Raw genomic sequence first — 23,264 nt, 5'->3', positions numbered from 1 at the left:
AACATAGAATTCCAAAAGTGTACTTCTACAGCAGTGTAACAACTCTGAGAAACTCAAATTCCCACCCCCCCACAATACTCTGGCCTTAACAACAGATTGTACCTCCTAGAACTCTCTTTTCCTGAGCAATGCTTCTTGGGTATTTGAGAAGATCATGTTGGTATCAGTTTGGCTGAGCATGTCTGTTTTGCACGATAAAGCACACAAACAACTGGTAGAAACGCTGAATGTTCCTGGCATCTACAAAGGCTGAGGCAACTGAAGCCATGGAAAGCAGAGCAGTGACTAAGCATCCGAATAATGCAAGACACATTAATGCACAATTAACATACAGCAGTTATAGTAGGTCTACTCATCCTCCACTGTTGAGAGGCAATAGATTCTTTCTTAATTGTATTCACATGTTAACTTTCCACCAAATTCAACCAAGTTTGTTGTGCTGTGTTTCTCTGGTACTGATTCAAATAAAAAGAACAAACATGATACAATCAAGCTTCCATCAAACCTTAAATACAGACCTATTTAAGTGAAGCCACTCAAAACCAGTGCTTTTGTACTAAAGCTTACATTTCTTAGCACACCAGGACTCCATCTGAACAGATACACCGGAATCTTAAACAGAAAAACAAGACATGTTTATAGGGAGGATATACAGAGATTTATTTAATCAGGTTTACTATTTACAGTTGAGATCACTTTCACATACTACTTTCTACGCTACATGGCTACATTGTTTCCAAACCAGTTGAAGATCTACAGTCTAACAGTTCACTCAACACATAAAACCGCTCTTCATAGAAAAATGAAATATTTCATTATAGAACAGTAGTGCATACATTATACTCCTGAAAAGCCAGCTTGTATTTTAAACCACTAACGTTGGAAAGATTTGCTCTCGGAAGGTCAAAACTGCAGTCACATGATCCTAAAGTTCTGGGGTTTGGTTAGTCTTTTTTGTTTTTCCTTTTATTTATATAAAAGTGTACTGGACTTAAGTGTTCTTTAAAAAGTGACACTGGTGAGGGGCAAGATTCACATCTTCTTTTCTCCAATTAAATACAGCTGGCTTCCTTTGTACAACTTTGGCTGAAAAAGGTTCATGTAGCAAAGGTTTTAAGACACCCTCTCTGTATGCAAGAATCAGCCAGTTAATGCTTAGAGGTAATCTACCAAAGTAGGCACACATCCTTTGACTTTCATATCAACCAAATGACACCAAACTTGCAAATGGTTCTGAAATTAGAAAGTTTACTAGTATACTAAAACATTTAGATACATGAATAGCTGGCTAAAACAGTGAAAGTCACAGGTATTATATGGGTGTGTGTAAAGCTGAGTTGTTTTGCCCATCACCAGTGTACAGTACAGCTGTCTCATCTGTGAAAGGTGTGCTTTGACTATGCTTAGGGCAAGAAAGCTATTGCAGTAGACCTGGCCCATTCACCTTCCACATGACTGAGATAAGATTGAACTGCATGTTCACATTCTCTTCTAGGCATAGGTTCCACCAGTGATGAGAAGCTCGTAGGCAGGATCCCGACTCCTCCTACATAGTACTATACAGGCACACAACATGCCCAGAAGCTATGGAGAAAAAACAGAAAAAAGAAAACAAGCTGAGTGCAAAGAAGGTACTTCAAGAGATTTAAACTCAGCACAGAAATTGTCAGCATGCATTGCAAGACTAAACATCCAGAAGGTAAATGGCAACAAATGCGTTGTTCTTGAGCAAGCTTCATGCCCTGCTCTGAAAAAGAAGTGCCACAAACTCCAGCCTGATTTTCTTGCAAGATTGTCTTGATGTCTTTTACAAAAGTGTTTTGGTCAGCCATCTGCATTCTGCCTCCATAATTCAGATGGAAGAAGGGACTTCTTTTTTTCATGAAAACTACAGATTTTTAGACACTCTATCTGGTCTAAAAAATCCAAGTGAAATTCAAATGCATTAGCCTCCAACTGCTATGATGAGAAAGAGCAGAACTTTAGTTTTATGAATCTACTTAACCCCTGAAATCTCTTCCAAATGCTCCATCTCTGAATGTCATATTAGAAAGCTTAAGTCCAATGTGAATTTTTCACTCTGAAGACATTTTCTTGCTGTTAAAATTCAAAGCACCATGACTCTGCTGACAAGTTTATCAGGAATTTAGGGTATGATCAGCCTGCATATATTTACAAGGCTTAAATCAGATGAATGTAAGCAGGGATGTAGGGCATGATATTCTTCAGAACTTGCATATTTACTGAAGGTAAAATAAGACTGTACCTACTAAAAAAAGATCAGGTACAATCTTGTGTCCTATGGTCAGCAATATCTTCTAGTAAAGTAAGATATTATCCTGATTTGGTTATATGGATAGAAGTTTATTCACAGATGCAAATACTTCAAGAGGTTTCTGTCACAGCTCTGGATTAAATAGCATCACCCAGAAGCTAAGTTTCCAAAAACACCCCCCAAAAAAAAACTCACCCCAAAACCCCTTTGAACAGAAAGCAAACAGAATGAAATGGCTGAGCAGACAACCAAGTATACAGCTTCTTCACAGAAACAGTGAAAACCCAGTGAAAATACAGCACTGGGACACAAAAGGAGAATTACTAACTTTTTAATATCAAGTCTGATGCAAGCATCATGTGTGTAACACAGTAACTCAGTCCGCTCAAAGACTGAGCAATTTTAGAACTCTGAATCTAAATAAGCAGCAATTTAAGAAGTGGTACAATGAAATTCTCATATAAGCTTTTAATTTCCTCGAAAAAGACACGCTGCAAAGATTAATAAAATTCTTTGTCTGGAGTGCATTACACGTGCTTTGGATCTATAGCAGAAACCAGCTCAAAGTGTATGAAGGGTAACCCAGAGGCTGGCACTTAGGCCAGCTGGTAAAAATCAGTACCTTTCTTCACTTTGCATTGGTACTGGGGTGGTACCGGGGTGGTTCCAGTTCAGATTAACTCCCAAAGATGTTATCACAGAAAGGTTTGGGTTGGAAGGGGCCTTTAAAGGTTATCTAGTTCAACCCTCCTGCAGTGAGCACGGACATCTTCAACTAGCTCAGGTTGTTATAGTCATGCTGGAAGAAGAGAAAACGCAGGACTGCACGCCCTCTTCATGGATACAGCCCTTCTAAGTGACAGGGCAACATCCACAATTAAAAGCCAAACCAAACAAAACCCAAATTTAGGTTAGACTTATGAAATGGAGAGTTTTTGGTACATGCCACTGGCTCCAGAACTCTGAAGAAGGCTTACAGCCTGCAAGTATAAGAACTTTAACTTTTTCCCCTGTTCAAAACAAGGATAAAATGAGTGTGCTGCAGAGAAACATCATTAGTCTTTTGCTATAATCCATTCTAGTCAATTCATTAATTCACATTTACAATTACCCACACAAGATAATCCCGTTCAATGACTCAAGACATTCAATTTATACAGCTGTGTAAGATCCGAAACCATCAGTTACTATAACAAAAGCTCATGCAATCAACTTTTCAGTTACTATTTAAATCATCTGTATTCTTTTGGAGGCCACTGAGCATATTCCTAGAGTTCAAAGTAAACACAGAAATAACTCCTGTATTTCAATTTCCTTTGTAATCTGTCACTTTAAAAACATGCTCGCACCTCTAAAACCTTTTCTGAGGCATTTGATTCTGCTTCTCTTCAGCTGCTATTTAATATTGTGAACAAAAGTATTTTAGAAGTCTGTGTTGAGGAAGGATCCACGCACAACCCTGCCTTCAACTTGAACAGTTCAGACATCTCCCACAGTCAGGTTTCTTTAGGGTTTATTAAAAAGTCTATTATTTTATAATATTTGTCTGCCAGCAGTAATTAGATCCAATCTCTCACCAAACTAATCTGTTGTAATCACTTGTATATGCAACAGGCAGGGTCAGGATCTTGGAAATGATGACTGACTACAAAAGCTATCTTTAAGGATGAACTCTGCAGATAATCCAGCAGTACTTCTACTGCCCTGCAATGCCTTTGCTCCCTCTCCCTTCAGTTTGCCATCTATTTATTAATAGTTCTGTGCTGTCACTGTGGTTGAGACTAAGGAATTATTGGATGCTGGAAGATTCCCATGGTAACTGAGACATGGGCATATCAATTACTTCTGTGCAGAGAAGATTAAGTTGTCACAAACCCCAAGCCCTGCAAAAATTCTCCTCAGCCTTTCCATTTGAAAGAACGTACTGAAAGCTGAATTTGTTGGCTGTAAGCTATCAGAGGTGATGAACTTTGGACAGGCTTCTTGCATAACATGAAATAACCACCAGTTCAGAGTGGACTCTTATGCAGTGAGTCTAGGAAAGGTAGTAAAATTCACCAAAAGGTAATAAGAAAAATGTAATTACTCCTCCAAGTTTACAGGCCATAACTATGTAGGCCACAGGCCATTTGCTGAAGTGTCCATTCTCATCTCCAGTTCAATTAGCACACAGGTCGTTTTGCTGAGAATCAGGCTAAATACATAAATCCTGTATTACAAACATGGGGGGGGGGTCCACAACTTACCTCTTACATTTCAGGAGATGAGCAATAGAACAATTGGAATAGTGTTTAGTACCAACTTGACTGAAACTAATGTTTTAAAAACATGTGAATGTACAATCATTTGAACTGTGGAGCAAAGATACAAGAATATGACTTCTGGTAGACTTAAATGTGATTACCACCGAGTATTACTAGACAGGAATTTCAAGGGTATTCCCAACACCTTGTATCCTATACTTAGCTTCATTCATTTTCTAAACTGGTATCGTGTAGCTTGTTTTACCTTTAAGCAAAAACATTTCAAAATGCTATACTGCAGCACTAGCAAAGACATTTCTCTGGTGCTCTTATTTTCCTGATGAACTATTTAGAAATGATGTACTTCCTGCAGATAGCTTGGTTACTGACACGTGGAGACAAAGCAAAGAGCACTCACTGCAGAAGGGATACAACTAACATGCTTGCCTAGAATGGATGAGCCAGGAATAACAGTTGGCCAAGCAGCCACAGCATTTGTGGCCCAGTCATTGGGAGGATTTTCGGATATACGTGTTAATCAACCTGCAAACTCCAAAACTAGGAATAATGCCTCCTCTTGGGATTCAGCTTACCCAGCCTCAGAACACACTTTTTTTTCCTACATAAAAATCTGCCACAGTAGCCATGCTTGTGGTAAATACTTTTATTTACATTACACAAATACATTTCCGTGTTCAAGAAGACTACTGTTTTATCAGTCAAAGTTTTAAGAATGGCAATTAAAACAAATACCTTCCTTCAGAAGCCTAAGCACAGATCTCATCATATTTAAAGCTCCATACCTGGAGTAATCTGGTTCTGCACAGCTCCACAATATTACTGTATACAGTGTTACCTATGAGTATATCCTTGTAGCATTGAAATATAGAAATGCCTGTTAAAGGCACAAAAGTAACCTTGAAATTAGTTTTCAAGTCTCTGGTATTCATCATATGTACTACATTTCTGAGAGGCTGTAACACTGGCACAGGCTGAAAATAATATGAATAATGCACTAAGCCTGCCAAATTGATTAGCATTCAAAATTCCAATTTTACAGATATGTTTAGAAGGCAGCCCTAGGCTTGTTTTTTTTTAATAATCTAAGTAAATACTGAGACACACATTAGTTTATTGCCTCATTTTTTTAAAAGCAGGGTAACTGTAACAATCAAGATTCATCCGGAGACAGCCAGTGCTTGATTTTAAGCAGGCAGCATCTCCAGTTCAGGACATCATTTTTTTGCTGAGGTCCAGAACACAAGAAACTTTTAAGCCACAAGGCAAAGCTCTGTTGAACACACTATCAAAAACCCTGGTGTATCTCCTGGGTGGGCTTGACATTATCTGTATGCCATGAAACACAATTAAGCTGACGTACCTTTAAAATGGCATGAAATTTGAACTACCTGCTTTAAAGTCTGAAATTAAATTCTATGCAAATTGTTCAAGAGTTAAATATCAGGGCACATTCATGATACTTAATTAGCTTTCAAGAAATAATTTACCTCTTACTCTCTAGCAGCTAACTGCACATACCATTGACTGTTCAGCTATCTTCAAAGCTAACAGAATATTCATCCACACAGCAGTAGTTTTAGACCATGCATGGTTGAAAAGTTCTGCGTTAAAGTGTTTAGATCCTTTTGACTGATGTCCATTTACTCCCCAAACCAAGCAGGGACTAACGCTGCCATGATTCTGTGCATACCTGTAATAACCTGGACAGCAGTTGTGAAAAAGTTTACAGATAAAGAATATTCTCTTACCTGAATAGCAGCAAATGCTAGTGCTGCCCAGATGACATACATCATGATCTCCTGAAGCTTCTTTACAACCAGAGCCTCACACCCCTGAAACAAGTACAATTCTTACATACCCATGGGGCAACCACATACAGACACACACCAAGAAAGCCCCCAAAGCATCAAACAGGTCAGAAAGATAATCCACACACTAAAAGAAGTCATTAATTAGTATATCACTAAGGATGATGAAAAAAGGTTTTATTTTTCCCCAGAAACTGTTTATTTCCTGTTAAAGCAGCAAATATTCCCAAAACTTCATGCTCCCACCAACAAGAAAATTAAATGACTGTCAGCAAAAGCACGTGGCTAGTAAGTTCCTACTTTGAGCGTCTTACCTCAGAATAAAGGTCCATCGGGCGGGTCAAGCTGCCAGTGCAATTGCTGAGGGTTGCTTTGCAGCAGCTCAGCGGCACACTGTTATTTTTAGTTTGTTTGAACCAGACGGTATTCTCCCAGTCTGAGTAGTTATGGATCCCACAGCAGCGCAACTGGAAGATCACACAGGTAAAGAGCCAATGGGTTTACCAGTCAAGAAGTGGGATGAGACAGTAATTCTAATTGCAATACCAAATATATTCAGACTACCCAAGCATGTACAGTTATTTAATATTAAGAATATGCAAGTGTATTAAGATCATATCCCACTGCAGGAAAACATGCAAGTACCAAATATTTTAAGTCAAACACTGACCCACAACCAATTACATAAAATGTAGCTCTGCATCATCAGTGTCAGAATTCCACTAATTTTAACCAAGTCCAGTCATTTGTTGACCAATCAGCTGTTTCCTAGATTTGTGAGAATAGGAGAAAAACTGCTACACAAGTAGCAGAGCAACATCGCATTTGTGTTTTAAGGGCAGAAAAGACTGCAAGGTTCCCATGATTCTCATCATCTCACCTGCCTCTGTACATAGTCAATAGCACGACTGGCTGCATCAGGATTTGTCCCATTGTATCCATTGTATACTTTCTGAATGCTGTGATCAACTTCATCCTCTACCTGTGAAGCAGTAGGAAAGCATCTGCATTAGCACTCCAACAGAAGCAGTACAGGGCTAGGTAAAGTTATTTCACTGCTCATTATAGCAATGCAGGAAACCAAGGTAACTCCCTATCATCTGAAATCAGCATATTTGGGTGGTACAGCTTCTTACACTTCTAACTTGACTTCTGCAAAGATGTTGTTAGTTTGCAGCAAATGGGTAAGAAAACAACCCAAGCAGCTATCTTCCACAAGATTTTAGACAAAGCAGCTTTGCCAAGTACCTCCAGAGAAATTGCTTTTATTATGACAGTGTGGCAGACATTCCATGAACTTCAGGACTCTCCACCATAGCATTCATTCACCTTTCAAAGTTCCAAACCAAACCCAGTATAACAACCAGGGCTATCTCATTCCCTTTGGGACCACAAGGATACAAGTAAGTCATACCACCTGCTCTTCCCATTCTGACTGAAGCACAAGTAAATTCCCAAAGATGAGGTCTTCCGGCTGATCCAAGCTCCCTGCTCAGTCCCAGACGTCGTGTGTCCCCCCCCCCCCCCCCCCAAGAAACGCTGATGACTGTTGTACATACTGGAATAGCTCCTAAAGCTACTGCAGATGAGTCAAGCTGCTAAAGATGCTGCCAAGTACATGTGTCAGAAATGGATGCCACCCAAGAATCATCACTTATCCCCCAGAAAGGTGTCTTATAATGCCCATTTTGGAGGAAATCTGACTAGAGCCATTTAATGACGTTTCACTGTAACCTTATTTAAATGCACATAAAGTGTGGTGTAGCTAAACATTTGTACAATAGTAAGGCTCTGAATTGATTCTTTTTCCTATTACATTCAACAGGAATTATGTACAAGGAATGTAATCTTGAGGCTGAGCATTAACTAAGCATGCATATTCTTTAGATTTGCAAGTTACAGTAGGAGGGTCTTGCCAACACATCATTCCCTTAAATGCTTTACTGGAACAATTTTCTACACAAGAGGTTGCACAAGCTTCACTCCCCACCACCCAAGAATGCTAGTTATCTTTACAAGTATATCTGTATCAAGATAGATAGGAATAAAAGTCAATTTAGCCTGCACAGGCAGCTTGTTTCAGACCAGCATAAAATCAGTTGTTTGAGGACTTAACTACTGTGATTTACAACTCTGATTTATGTAACAAACCAGCTGTTCAATTTGTCATATAGGTTTTTAAATCATTTATTTCTGTGCTTCCTTGTGTATCATTTGGCTTATGGTTCAATTAGGGCAACATTATGCCTGAAAAAAACATGCAAATTACATACAATGCAAACTGAAGCCACTAGCTTGAGCTAACTGGCAGGTTTTACAAAAAATGAGAAATCAACTACTCCACCCAGAAGGAAAAAAGTCATTAAATCCTCAACCAACTGACAGCCTGTTTAATCCCTACTGCCACTTACAAAAAGCCTTACTTTTACCAATAAGAGTCATTGCTAGCAGATCCTGCAACAGGTCACAACAGTATCACAATGTGACCTGGACATGATCCATAGTGTTCTGAAGGAGTCTGAATAGCATCAGGTTTACATAATGAAAATTAAGCAATTTCAAGGTCATTGTATTTTCAAGGGGCACAATGCCACTTTCTTGAGACATTATATTCAGTCCTGCTTAGTACCAACAGTTATGATGAGCAACTGCTCTGACCTGATGTTTCCTTTTGTTTGTAAAGCATTGGTGGGAAATTTGTTCAGTTAACACTGAAATAATCCCAACATGATGCAGGGGCCTTTTAAAAAATGAAACCAACAACAACTAAGGAAACCAATGACAAAAACCACACACATGCCATGCAAAACCAAGAGGACAAGATTAACGAAGCACAGTATATGCAGATTTCACTTCCTACTTCACTGGTAATAAATTATTTCTCACACTCCTGCTGTACTCTAAAACAAGTTTAAGATGTTAAGTACCATAGGGTAATAGAACACTGCCTTTTTACTAACAAACCCTGTCTGATCTTTCAGAAGATTTAAGATTCTGCTTTCAAATACTGACTCCCACAAATGACTTACTGTAATACCATGCTGAGACAAAAAAGAGATAACCCCTCTTCCCCCAAGCTCTGACCTACAGCTGTGAAACAGTATGGTAGCAATACAAAAGTGAGAGGCAACATGAAACTTGGATTGGTCACAGCTTACAAGTGTTTCAAGTGTGCAATTTCAGAGGGGCTAGGAAAGAAAGATCTATGCATCGGCTTCTATTTGCTTTGAATGCTGTTAACTGAAAAGAGCAAGCTACTTAAAGACCAAAGACAGAAAAGTGTAAGATGACCACAGCTTAGTCCACATCAGATCCATGGTAACTCTTGAATAACAACTATACTGTAATACAGTACACCCTTGTAAGTACTAGAGCATAGGGCACCCATTCAAGTTAATGTGCAAGAACTCAACATATTTCCCATTCTCCAGGAACTGTACTGCCTTCCTCAGTTGCTTTTAAGGACTACTTCCACTGCAAGCTTCAGAGTCCCAGATGATCTTCTCAGTGCACTGCCAAGATTCCAGAAATCAAATGTAGACCATGAGGAAAACATATCCTGAATTTAAGCACTGCCAATAGAGTATTTCTGTTGTAACAACCCATTCTACCTGTTACCAAGGCTAGAATTTTAACGCTTAGCCCAAGGTCCTCTTGCGTACTGAATACTCAAGGCAGCCTTCCCTTGTAAACCAAGCAAGCACTCCAGATTTTTACTTCATGTTTGTCTCACTGTTTCTTCCATGATAGTAGGAGAAAGCAAGGAGGAGAGAACACTGAACTAGCAAGTCCTGGGTGGTTTATATAAACGCAGAAGACCAAAGAAAGGTTAACTGTGGTGTAGTCCAGCTTGCTATTAAACTATCACTGGAGTGTCCTATACTGCAATCATACTACATATCACATCTAAAAATGCCTTTTCTCCTAGTTTTGGGGGCAAAATTTAGATGCAGATGTAACAACAGCCAGTGAAACTGTGCAAGTTAGAATTTTATCAAGCTACACTGTGGTATCTGCAGTAACACATGGTATATTTCTGCCACATACTGTGCTGGTAGAAACACCATTAGGATCATTTTTCGGGCTCTAACAGTGGAGAAATAATTTCTTTAGCCACACCTCCTGTCAACAACCTGTATAAAGCTAGACAGTATACATTAACACATTCAATCTATTTGATTTTATTATTATGCAGTGTTAGTCTGCATACCAAAACACAAGACAACATTTAAGTTACTGTATATCAAAACAATATGCTCTATGTTCAAATACTGTGTAACCTAAATCATTCATAAAGCATAAATAAATCAGAAGATCATCTGGATAATGGAAACATACCCAAGCGAGTCACTACGACCCCCTCCACTGTTCAACTGTTAATGACACATTCCAGCTAGATTTTTGCCTGCCGGAAAACTTTCTGCTTTACTCTGAGGAATATCGATGTTCTAAGTTTTAAGATACTGACATCTCAAATTAACCCATGTAGAGATTTGGTTTTATTCCCTTAACAAATACCTATTAACAGTTCCACAGAAGCAAATTCAATAAAGTCAACATCTCTGTATTTTGGTCAGAGTTTCACAACAAAGCACTTGCTGAAATTGGTTATTACCTTTGCTCTGTAAATGTATCCAAGGACCACCACCACAACTTCAGTGATGAAAACCAAGAGCAGGATGATCACAAACTGCAAAATACAATCGAGAGTGTGCAAGTAATTTTACCCATTTACTCTCTGAAAGTCACCATATAGATTTTTTGCTACGTAAAGTCATTTTTCAGGTAACGTTTTAACAGATTTAACAGATAACAAAACAGGCAATTAATTTGACCAAATGAGCCCAGAATTAACTGCATCAAGGAACTCTAGCATTCATAGCTTCACCAAGGAATAATAAGCTGCCCAGCCAGGCAAGTGCTGATCATTAGGGCTGAAAACTCGATACTGGAGTGCTTTCATCAAGTGTTTCTTTTCAGTCTTCTTTCTGTAAGATAAATATGAATGCCACAACAAAGAAGCTCCCCAGGCTATTACTAAGAGTGGTAGATGGACTAAAGGGACTGTTTCCTGACATAAAGCCCTGTAACAACTGGCAGAGACAGCAAGCTATACATTTCTCTTGGTATATTTAAGATCATTTTTAAAATAAACTGTTAAAGAAGACTACACAGCATCCAACAAAGATAAAAACAAAATGAGGGAACAGTTTAAATACCAGCCTCTCCTTCTACTTAATTCTCAAGCTGAAATTACAGTTAAAATTCATGAAAACACATAGCATTAAATACCACAAATTAAGTGTTCATATTGAGCCATAAAGGAAAATATTTAGGCACCATAACAACCCTTAGTTAACCTCGACACAGAATACTGAAAACAAGAAGGCTCCTGAATCACCTTTCTCTGTCCAATTTCAGCTTTTCAACCAGAACAGATAAAGATGAGATTTAATTATACAGCTTTATATTTTTAATGAGATAGCCACAGTTCTAAAAAAGGTACAACTAAGAGCCTTCTGCTGCCAGGACTGGCTAATTTCACACCAGTATTTGGAACAGAAAAATCAAAATAAGATGTTTGTAATAAAATATAAAGAAAATACATTTAAGGCCATAAAATAAGATTAGAACAAGCTTTAAAAAAGTATTTTAGAAGTCCATTAAAAGAGAAGGTAGCAAAACATCCAACATCACATAAAACCTCTGCAGCTTACCGTAGCAAGTCCACAGCGACTTTCTCGAATTGTGGCACAGCACCCAATAAGTCCAATGATAAAAAGAAGTGTTCCCACAGCTATGATGATAACTGCTGGAATCAGTGTGTAGACATCTTCAAAGAAGTGATCATAGTCATCATATGTGATGAACACATAGGCTCCCACATAGCACAGTATGCCTGCTGCTGCCTGCAACAGACAATAACACACTAAGTTCCTTTGAACACCAAATCCGCATTTCGGCAAGGCTGATGTGCAAGTGTTTTATCGAATTCTATAAAGCAGTCTTCCTCAGAAATTGTTTAAGTTTAGACATCTTTGCTAAGTTACAGCATATGCTTACTAGGAACATCCCAAATGAAGGCCAACCAGTAGTTTTCAAATTACATTCGTTATGTAAGTTATATGGAAGTCATAGCACATCATCAAGAAATTATGGTAACCATGCCATGAACACCAAGATCTTGCCCCCTACTCTCAAATACTTCCTTCCCATGCTGTGAACTAAGCTTTCGACATAGTCTAACATTCACAAACTGTCTCATACTTTTGAGAACAGGATTCCAATCCATTCAAGCAGCAAGTTATTTACTATCCCACAGGCTTTCAGAACATGTATGCAGTTAATTTTACCTGCTATTATTTACCTACTACTATTTACCTACTACTTATTCTTCCATTTCGCTAATTACTACCTATGATTTAATATTAGAATAGAACACACATTGCAAACTTTAACCTCTACTAAGGAAAAATAAACTGCTAGAAACAGCATTTCTGAAGTGTTCACAGGACTGTAAAAATGAATTCTAATCAGCAAAGCAGGTAGGAACAAATATGAAGCACTAGTTATTAAAAGACAGAACCAAATACCCCAAAACACATACCACAGATCTTTTCAAAGATGTGTTTTCAGAAGGATCATTGTACAAAATGGTCTTTATTAAACGAAGATACGAAAAAACTCGCTTAAAGTTCCTGCAAATAAGACCTTTAGGATGGAGCTGCCACTATATAGATTTACAACCCTAAGACAAAGCACTCATCAACCCAATGTGACCTTACTCCCCCCTTACAGCTATCCCAACACATCAATACCTTCATTAACTTTAAGCTGAGCAGACCTAGTAAAGGACAGGCAGCTGCTGCTTCAGGAGCCAGCTAACAGACATTTATTTCAAAGGGCCTTCCCAATTTTTACTTTACAAATGTCCTATCCTTGTGTTGCAAAGAAGAGGGCAGACAAACATGCACATAGCTGGTTCCAATTGCTACAATACCACAAGACTGGGCTATGCTATTGTAGAAACAAAGAACCAATGAGTAATTAAGGCCAGGAGGGACCTCAGGGGAAGATACAGTCCAATCTCCTCCTCAAAGAAGGATCTACAGTGAATTCAGACCAGGTTTCTCAAGGTTTTCCCCAAAGTCTTAAAAAAAAAAAAAAAGTCTAAGGATGGAGTTTCCACAGCTCTGGGCATCCTGTCCAGTGCGGCATAGAACAAGACAAGATGTAAGGTGACTGGTTCCTAGTATTTCAGCATTGTTTGCTACTGTGTACTAGATATACTGCAGTATTACCGCAACTACTTCCCATAAAACAATACTGCATAAACACTACTTTATATACTGAATATTTCCCACAACACTCTGTTACAGAAACACTATGTCAAAGACAAAGGTATTAAGAGCCAGCTCAAAAGCATCATCAGTTTTGCATGGATTTGTGCAATATTCTTCACCCCCTCCCTCTCTTTGTGCAGTGAAGGTAAGTGTGTACTCTGCAGGAATCTTAAAAGCATTCAGGAAGCTCACATTCATTCAACAAAAGGTGCTAGGTAGATACAACAGTAGAGACACTGAAAATTCAGTAACAGTCAAGGACCAACAGCAAGACATCTCCAGACAAGATTATCTGAAGTGAACAAGCTATTACAAAATTGCCCCTTTGCACAAAAGATGTTGAATTGCTAATCCAGCTACAGAAATGCATGGCAAAATGCAGACGTATGATTTCTGTACACAAAGCAAAGACTCAAAGTAGTGTCACTGAACAATGGAATTACATTAACTGTTGCCCAGCAATGAACTGTGTGAATGACAGGACAGTGATGTAATCTTTCATTTCTAAGAACTTAACGTGCCTCTCAGAAGCATGCCACACTGCAAGGCAGCACATAAAAACCCCACAGCTGTGGCTGGTATCAGGCACTTAAGAAAATATACCACAAAAGTGAAATCAGAAACATTTGTGAACCCCTTTGTCCTTCTCTTGTTGTGTGAAAATTCAGTGCCTTCCTTCTTCTCTAAGCAAAATCTGGTTCCTAAACTGCATGAGCATATATATTTAATGAATCTTTTTGAAACATAAAGTTCAACCTTTAAAAAAAAAAACAAACCTGCCTACAGGTGTTAGCTTTCCTTCCCTAATGTAAGAAGCATATACTTTTTACAGAACTTTGCTCTTTCAGCATTATGCCAGACAAGCTGAGTCTGACAAGTACAGAGGTATCATCTTGGAAACTAAGAAAAGCCACATTCTGTGCCTGTTAAAAGAATTAGCTGGAAAGGCAGATTTTTCTTTAGACTTCTCAGATTAAAGCAGCCTGATCTGAAGACTTCACAAAACCCTCTCCACACATGGAGATACTAAAATGACTAACCAGCCACGACAGCATTTGGCCTTCAGTTTTGCTTCTGAAGAATGTTGTGGAACTGGTGATTCTGTGGAAGAAGCTACAGAATTCTAGGAACAGCAGTGTGCACTCATGCCTGTAAACCTTGCACTAGAATCACGAGGAAGCTAAAGATAAAGACACTGCCTCTACTTGAGGTTATCATATCCTCAAAAATTACTCTTCCTCGGAATCTCTTTGACAAGCTCCTGAAAGCAGAGGTACCTGCTGGAGCTTTCAATAGTTCTAAAAGCTATGGAGATTAAAACTCCTTTCCTGTGTAGCACAGTTTAACACTATTTTTGAACAGGCACATTACCTAGCCTATCACAGAACAACAAAACCAGCAACACTACTCTGCTCATTTACAGGAAAACAAGTTTCAAATGCCTGCTGTTTTCCTTTCACATTGCAGCTTCAAGATGCTTAATATTTTCTGTAGTCTACTTTAAAACAGGAAGGGAGGAGGTCTCTAAATCAGTATTTCAGCTGGGATTAGGAAAGTGATTTTGAAGGAATCCTTGCTCAACTTCTGATGAATTTCACTTACTACCTTCTGGTTTGCAGCACTGAATACTCCCAGGAGTGTATATCAGGATTCACTTTGGAAGAAACTAAACCAGAAGGGCATTTACTGGGCTAATTGCTAGTATATGTTCAGCCTGCAGTCCATTATGCACATTACCTGTCGCAAACCAAGAATAAAATTGAACTTTAAACAAAACAAACCCACAAGAAAATCAGAACCCCAAAACATTATCATGCACTTAAACAATCTGCTTCCCAAAAGGGGAATCATCTAGAGAAACTGAAATCTGTATAAAAAGGATAATTAAAAAATAAAAAGAATCTCTAAGCTTGTTATCCTGTGGAGTAAACACTGAATCTGCAGAAGTCTGAACTCACTCAACTCAAAGATATTTGAATAAGAAGCTACCACATTTACAGTCATGCATTTCCTATCATTAAATGGAAGCTAAATATATGAACTGTGCACAGTTCAAATAACTCTTTGATAAACAAGGCTTGAAGGAAGTATTCTCAAACTTAATCTGCTCAAGGCTCTGAATAGAGCCAGCAGCAGCTCCTGAATCTGTGCCAGGTCACATGTGTGCTCCAGGGAGATGACTGGTTATTCAGCATTCACACATCCTTTTTAGAGTTGTTTGCATCTAACCTGTAGTAGTGAACCTGAAGTGGTGTACTTTTATTTTAGGTTAAGTTAACCTTTAAAAAGATGACTAGACAAGTCCAGTCAATGAAGACAGTTTGTTGCAGACAGCTTGAACAATCAGACATCCTTCTCATCAGAGGAAAATTTAAAAAATGCATAGACCTCTTGTAGTTCAGAAACAGCCTGATATTACTGCTTTGGCATGGGCCTCTAGGAGTTATTAAAAGCCAAAAAAGTATAAAAATAACTGAAGGGAAAGATGAAAGCCCTGATGACACAATGATACCTGCAATGGTAAACATTAGCGTCTTAAGCCCATGCCTGTTTCATAATGACAGCTTTCAAATGCACTGAGGCAGGCAAGGCTACACACTTATGTAAATGCACCTTGGTGTCGTTGGGGGTGGTGGTGGTGTTTGCTTGGTTTTTTTCCATTTGGCTGTTTTTCCTTAAGTAGGTTGCAAACACCAAAACCTCTTTTCCTGTTTTCTGTAATGCTAACACACTGCAGCAGTTTGAAAGGCAAAATTTTGGCTAACAGTCCTTCACCTTTTCTGCTTGGATCCTGTCCTAGAGCGCTTTTCCCAACGTGTGTGTTGGTTTCCTTGTGCTAAGGATCAGCGTACCTTTGCTCTCACTGTCTTTCTAGTCTGCTCCAAGCTTCTTTTATTAAAAAAAAAAAAACAACAACAAAACCAACCAACCAACAACATTCCAGGAGAGATTTTTGCAGGTCTACCAGTTTCATTTTTAATAAAAATTACTTTTCTCCACACATACCAATTCCTGAATGTTTCTTACCTATACGAAGGGACACTGGTACAGTAGCTTGCTACCCAGTTTTTGGGCTTCTTTGAGCAGTATCTTAAGTGTTTTTTTCACACTTCTCCATTATTTGACTTCTACTCTATTCCTTTGACAGTTTCAGTTCTCTCCAACACTAGAGTATTTGTAGCCTAATTACTGTCAGATGAAGAGATTCCCTGGATCTGCTGTCTTAAGTTTTTCTTTTAGCTTTCTGTCCTTCAAAAATCTAGTTCCTCAGTTTTAACTTCAAAGGCCCCATCTCTGATGCTTATTTCTCTTTTACACTCTTTTCAACACTTTGCTACTGTCTCTCACTCTCCCCTTCCATCTGAAACAAATACACACACATACATGACATTATTTTCTCTACTTGCTTAAATTAATGCCCATCCACCTTAGAAACCAGTGGTTTCATGATACTCTTCTACTTTGTTCTCATTAATAATAATTCAATTGGAACACTGAGCTATTAATTGTCTTGAAAAATCCTTTGGAAGATAAAACTAGCTATTCTATTCAATCTTGTAATATAGTTAGAAATAGTTTAAAGGCTTATAAAACAAAGCCATGTAAAATTCAAGTAAGCCAGACTGATTTGTCTATACTAGGCAAATTCAATTTGGTAACCCTATGCATAAACCCCTCAAATTCAAATATTTCTGCAGCTAAACCAAAAGGCTAAGCTAGGCTTCTTTTGCATTTGACATTACAAATATCACTAATTGCAAAAGGCAGTGCACCAGATATTCTTTTACACCTACTTAGTCACCAGGGTTGTAAACTTGGCCTGGTGCTCCACTGTTTCCAGACAGTGAAACCCTGCACAAGAACACCAGTGACTAATCCATGCTATGAAGTTTCACCAGGTAAAGCTGCATTTCAATTTCCATACACTACTGAAAGATATCACATTTAGCTTTACAAGCTGGTTTTAGTTCTGTTAGGTATTAGCTCTGATTTTAATCACAAGACCAGATTCAGAAACTCCTGTAAAAGCTCAGGCAGAGACTTGAAACTTATCCTGTAAAGAAACATAAACGACAATAGTATGCTACTTAATCAAAGTCTACATAAAAATCTGGGCCTGGCATACATTTGCTACCTGAAAATTCATGTGCAAATATTGTCAAAAAAACCCCACCAACCCAAAACACTCAGAGGCACAACACTGAGTTTTAAATCCTAAATTCATAAAAATATATTTTATACAATGTACAGGATTCCAAACCGTAACACAATCCTGCAATACACTTACTTCACTACTGAAGCACAAAACATTCAATTTTCACATTGAGAAGTAACTGCCCTTCAAGACATAAAAGGCTATGGTCAAGTAATCCCTGACCCGCAGCCTTTGAGATCATTTGTCAATTAGAGTCTTTGATGACTCTAAGTTTCCTCATTATCCCATCTTTTAAAGTCCAGATCTGAAACAATTCTCAAGCTCCCAGTAAAGCAGAAAAATTGCCTGGCTTATTCCTTTGTAAGGGGATCTCCGTTCTACTTTTGCTTTTTACTGCTAAATTTTAATCTATTTTCCCATTGTTGCATTTTCTTTCTTCTTTTCTACCAGAAACCCAGAACACACTACATGCACATTGATAGCAACAGCCCATTTTAAAGACAGCACAGATAGCATTCTTGCTGTACAGAACTAAAGCCTCAAGATTTCTCTCAACAACCATACCAAAGGTTTTAGAATAGCTTAGTCAAACAAATTATAAAATGAATAATTTCAAGTCAGTTAAATAACTGCAAGAGCAACTGAAGAACTTAGTTTGCAACTACTGAAAGTGTTACAGAAGCAGAATTCATTCCTTTTCTCAAGGATGAGGACACAGAGGTGAAGAAAACCTCAGAGCAAACACAGGGTATTAGGTACTGTTTTAGTCAAGCAGGCTGTCAAAACACATTCTTCAGGAACATAAGATAGACCCCCCTTTTCTGAAGCAAGACTACAAGCATCTCTGAATATTTTTATCCTCTATCTTATATCCTAATCGTAAGACTGAAGACATTTCCCTAGCATTTCTGTCATCTCATTTCTTCAAAACGGCTTTCAACTGAATTATTTGTCATTGGTCATATTCAGCATTTCATTCTCAAGATATCAAAAGTCTTTCTTCTTATCAACTATTCTGACTTTTTTCTAAAGCCTACAGTTTAATGGTTTGCTGTCATACCATTTATTTCCCACACAACATCCTAAATCTTCTGACAGACTGATCAACGTTGGGATTTCCATGCCATCAAAAACATGTCAGAGAATGCATGTACTAGAAGTTTCATAACTCAATTTCATAATCTAATTTTCAAAAAGTCATACTGTCTTTCAAGCTACAATTCCTCCTATGCAACAACCTTCCTTAAAGAAAGGGACTCAGCACCATTAAATGAAAATGAAGTCACTAGTTGACCAGACAGATCTTGTGCAAATTTAAGGCAAGGTAAAGGTCAACTGAATGTTTGCTTTTTCTTTGCCATTTATCATATCTACTCTAAAACTAATTCATAACAAAATACTAAGAAATGTATTAATCTGATCTGTATTCCTCTGATCTTTCCAAGAAGGGCAAGTTTTAACTGATGTTTCTTATCAATGCATTTCTTCATGAAGTACCTTTGAGCTTAAAAACTCTGCCAAATTATCCAAAATTCAAATGTATGTTTCATGCAAGATCTGTATTATGCTACTCTTGATGACTATTACTCATAATGCTGCTTTCCTGCAGAACTTTGTTTTTAAGGCAATATGTGTACCTACAATAGATGTACTCCATGCCTGACACCCCTGCAAACGCAACTGAGCTGAACTGTCAAAGTTCCACAACAAAACCTTGGAAAGGTGAGTAAAGCCTTTCTATCTGATAAGCCAGCACCTGTCCTGCTGCAAGGGGAAGGTAGTTTCCACAGCACATCTTCTGAATTAAAAAAAAAAACAACAAAACCTCCTGTAGCAGTAATTAATATTTAGGAATGTACAGTTAATAGACAAATTTAACCAGATGTGAAAAAAGTTTCCACAAAACTACACAGAAACAAGACAACTTTTTTATAGTGTCAAACAGAATATGTATTAAGTAGCACAGGACTTCTCAAAAGGAGATGGACTTGTAGATTCATTGACAAACTGAATGGAGTACGGGTTATTAAAGTCAGCAGTCATCCATGATAAATGAGTGGGTATGGCTGTGTATGACCTGTGAGCAAGCCTCAGCTGATCTGCCTTTTTCAGAAGGCTGGAAAGAAATAAAGAAGTTGCATCCTAGAATGCAGAGCGTAACAGAAATATCTCTGCCTTTTCTCCAGCAGTAGACACAACTTTCTTAACATCTCACATAAGATACCTACCAAAGCACTCTGAACATCCACATCCTCCTACAAATATGAGATCCATAGGGAAAGGCGGGGGTGTCAGGAAAGTTATAAATCATTTTGACCAGCCACTGTTGCAGAGATTTCAACAGCAAACTATGCAGAAGTCTTCTGCTGTTACTACAGTTGACCACAAAGATCATGACCATAATACCCAAGACTTACACATGACATCCAATAGAGACATTTAATTTATAAAAACATTTATAGAAGACTTTATATTTACTTGACCCATCATAGGCAGTTATCTATTGTAAAGTTTCAGTGGAAATCTGGAAGTTTCAAAACTGGAAGTTCACATGAATCAAGCAGAAGATTTCTGTAACACCACAGAAGCAATCACATTGTCAACTAGATAGGCATCAAATTACTATATACACAGTCAACTAAGTCAGTAAATGAAATGTGCTAGATCAAGAGTTGAAATTCTTCTGTCTCTTGCCATTTAAAAATGAAGATGTACTACTTTTGATTAAAGTATGTAGATTTCCTATTTTATGCTACAGCTTGCTAAAGAGAAGAAAAATGCTGATTTTTGCAGTTCTCACTTTTAGAAAGCCTGCCTCATTCGACATGCAGCTGATGAGCCGTAAGGTTGTTCCAGCACAAGCAACCCACTTACCTCCCTGCCAAAAAGCTATCAGCACAAGTTGACTTCTTAGGCTGGAGATGGTTGACAGAATACAAAATCGGTGACATTTTAATTTGACACAAAGTACATTCTATCTAAATACAATCTGTCCATTTTTAATTCACTCAAGTTTGTCTCAAAAAAAAAAAAAGTCATTAACAACTGTGAAGTGCTAGATTCAGCATTACACAAAATAACTTTGTACCCACCACTGTTTAAGCTGAGTTACTGCCAACTTCAATGTGCTACTAAATTACTAATGCAGTAAACAACAAGAAATACCTTTCAAACCTATCAATCATGAAAACTTATCACTAAGCTTTTGGAGGGGGGGAGAAACTGCATACAGAATTTGTGTTCATTTATTCAGAACAGAGCCTAGTTTCTATCAGCAACTGAAGAAAAACCTACTTCAAGATGCCATTAATAATGCAACTCACAACTGTCTAGTCCAAAACTTTTAAGTATGAGGTAGCACCTGTTAAATAGCTTTTTTAATGGCATTTGCAGCTACGCATGTAACAAAAAGCCACACCCAACAAAGCAGATTCCAAACAAGAAGCTGCACTAAAAGGTTGCTGTAACTACCTCATACTTCAGAGATAAAGAATGGAGCCTATACACCTCAGTCAAAATGACAGTCTCCTAATAATACACCACTTAGAGTCAAATATGCCTCACATTTACTGCTCATCTCTGAAGAGCTGTATAGACAAATGCTGGTGAGACTACACAGATATGTGCTTTCCCTGACCACAATTAATTTTTAAGCACCCATGAGAGAGATTCCTTTGTAAATATTTAGACAAAAACTTCCATCATGCAACACTTGTTAGATTTTACGAGGCTATCAGTATTAAATGAAGTAGCTATATATAGCTACCTTTTTATGCTCTAATATCTTGTCACCCACTATTACTTTTTCAAAGCTGAAATCTCTGAACAGCTGGGACAACAGATCTTCTGTTCCTGGAGCTGGGATTAGAGGATGAGAAATGCAATAGCTAAATGAGGAAAACGAATTCTCAAAGTCTACTGAATATTATTTATTTAGAGTTATGTCATTCTGACAGCCCAATTATTACAGTGAATACAATGCCATGCTGCAGCCTGTGTGATGATCCTGAGAAAGGTCATTTACAGCAACCTTCTGATCCACCAACCCAGCTAAGCTTCTATCTTACTGTCAGCATGACTGTAGTTGTGGGAGGTTTAAGTGACCCATAAATACTATAGTGCAGCTGTGGCTACTGGAAGAGTGGAATGCAAGACTTGATTTTGGGCTATTAAGTTATATATAACTAGAATAGTTAGGGTTGGAGAGGACCATAAGATCATTCAGTTCCAACCCCCTGCCATGGGCAGGGACGACTCACCCCAGACTATACTGCCCAAGGCTCTGTCCAACCTGGCCTTGAACACTGCATGTCCTTACTTTGTGTTAAAAAAACGAGGAAGAAAACAGTGCTCCATACTTACTGCTATGTATTTGGGACGGACGTCCTGAAAGTAGGTGGCCAAACCGTAAATAGCCAGAACAGCACTACAAAAATTAAACTTTCAGAGATCTGAAAATCTCAACAACCTAACTCAATCTGTATTCAATTACACAAGCGTCTTTACCGCAAGACCTCTAATGCCCGTTAAACCCCTACTGAAAGACGACTGAGACAGATTCAGCTCCATGCACCTCCGAACTTGGCAGGAGGAGTGGGCTGAGAGGGAAGGCACTGGGCCCACCGCTAAAGCAGGGGCCCCGCAAAGGGGCTCAGGACGCTGGTTCAACACAAAGCTTTTAAATACGCACGGAAATAGCGAGGTGGAGAAGGGGGGGAGTGTGGAGGGGGAGCGCCCAGCTGCCTCCGCACGCGAACGAGAACCGGACAGCAGCGAGGCGGCGCGGTCCAGGCCCGCAGAGCCCTCAGGGTCGGGTCTGGCGCCACGGCCTGCCCGGACCCTCCCCTCACGGCTGAGGAAGAGGCAACCCCGCGCCCGGAGACCCTGACCCTCCCCAGCCGCCCAGGGACTCACCCAGAAGATAAGGTTGAGGAAGACCAGGACGGTTTTGGAGGAGGTGATGCCGCACTGCCCCATGGCGCCTGCCGCCCCTCAGCCTCCAGCCGCGCAGCGCCGCTCCCCTCAGCTCCGCTCCGCCACCGGCCCCGCCCCACGTGACCCAGGCGAGCAGAGGCGGCGGCGCCGCAGCCAGCCTAAGATGGCGGCCGCTCGGGTCACGTGGCGGGAGGGGGCGGAGGAACCTAAGATGGCGACGCTCTCCCTCTTAAAGGAGCCGCCGCGGCGCTGAGGGGCGCGGTTGTGGGGCCTAGCGCGCCCTTGGGGTTCGCCTCAGGAAGCGGAGCCCTGGCTAATGGTAGCCCCGGTACACGTTCACCTTAGCTCGGGTGGACAGCGCTCCTCCTGCCCTCAGAGCTTCCCGAATCACGGCTGATCTGCTGCCCACAGAGGGTGTGAAGGTGTTGGGCTGTGAGGGGATCTCTGGTGTGCTGATGGGCCTTAAAGGAGAAAATGAACCTG

General features: G+C 39.3%; 1 protein-coding gene across 1 annotated transcript; it reads right to left on the bottom strand.

Moving 5' to 3' along the window:
* Window positions 1-635: 635 nt before the first annotated feature.
* Window positions 636-22,910, bottom strand: TSPAN3 (tetraspanin 3). The gene is made up of 7 exons (XM_057424145.1): window positions 22,761-22,910; window positions 12,065-12,256; window positions 10,963-11,037; window positions 7,228-7,329; window positions 6,662-6,814; window positions 6,288-6,371; window positions 636-1,584 (listed from the first exon to the last, which is right to left on the bottom strand). The coding sequence occupies exons 1-7, from the start codon at window positions 22,821-22,823 to the stop codon at window positions 1,492-1,494; spliced, it is 762 nt and encodes a 253-aa protein (XP_057280128.1). The 5' UTR covers window positions 22,824-22,910; the 3' UTR covers window positions 636-1,491.
* Between the last annotated feature and the right edge of the window lie 354 nt (window positions 22,911-23,264).

The sequence above is a fragment of the Pezoporus wallicus genome, unplaced genomic scaffold (assembly GCF_028554395.1).
Source record: "Pezoporus wallicus isolate ANWC-B61680 ecotype Strahan unplaced genomic scaffold, APGP_CSIRO_Pwel_v1 contig_9449, whole genome shotgun sequence".
NCBI lineage: Eukaryota > Metazoa > Chordata > Aves > Psittaciformes > Psittacidae > Pezoporus > Pezoporus wallicus.
Note: the sequence above shows the minus strand (reverse complement) of the source record. Positions and strands in the feature narration are given on the sequence as shown.

Excerpts from the sequence above, each read along its gene's own strand:
- TSPAN3 (XM_057424145.1), bottom strand. The coding sequence starts at position 22,823 with ATGGGGCAGTGCGGCATCACCTCCTCCAAAACCGTCCTGGTCTTCCTC. Across the intron at positions 12,257-22,760 it reads TCCTCAACCTTATCTTCTGG|GCAGCAGCAGGCATACTGTG; the intron begins GTGAGTCCCTGG and ends TGTCTGTTGCAG. Across the intron at positions 11,038-12,064 it reads GTCGCTGTGGACTTGCTACG|TTTGTGATCATCCTGCTCTT; the intron begins GTAAGCTGCAGA and ends TGTATTTTGCAG.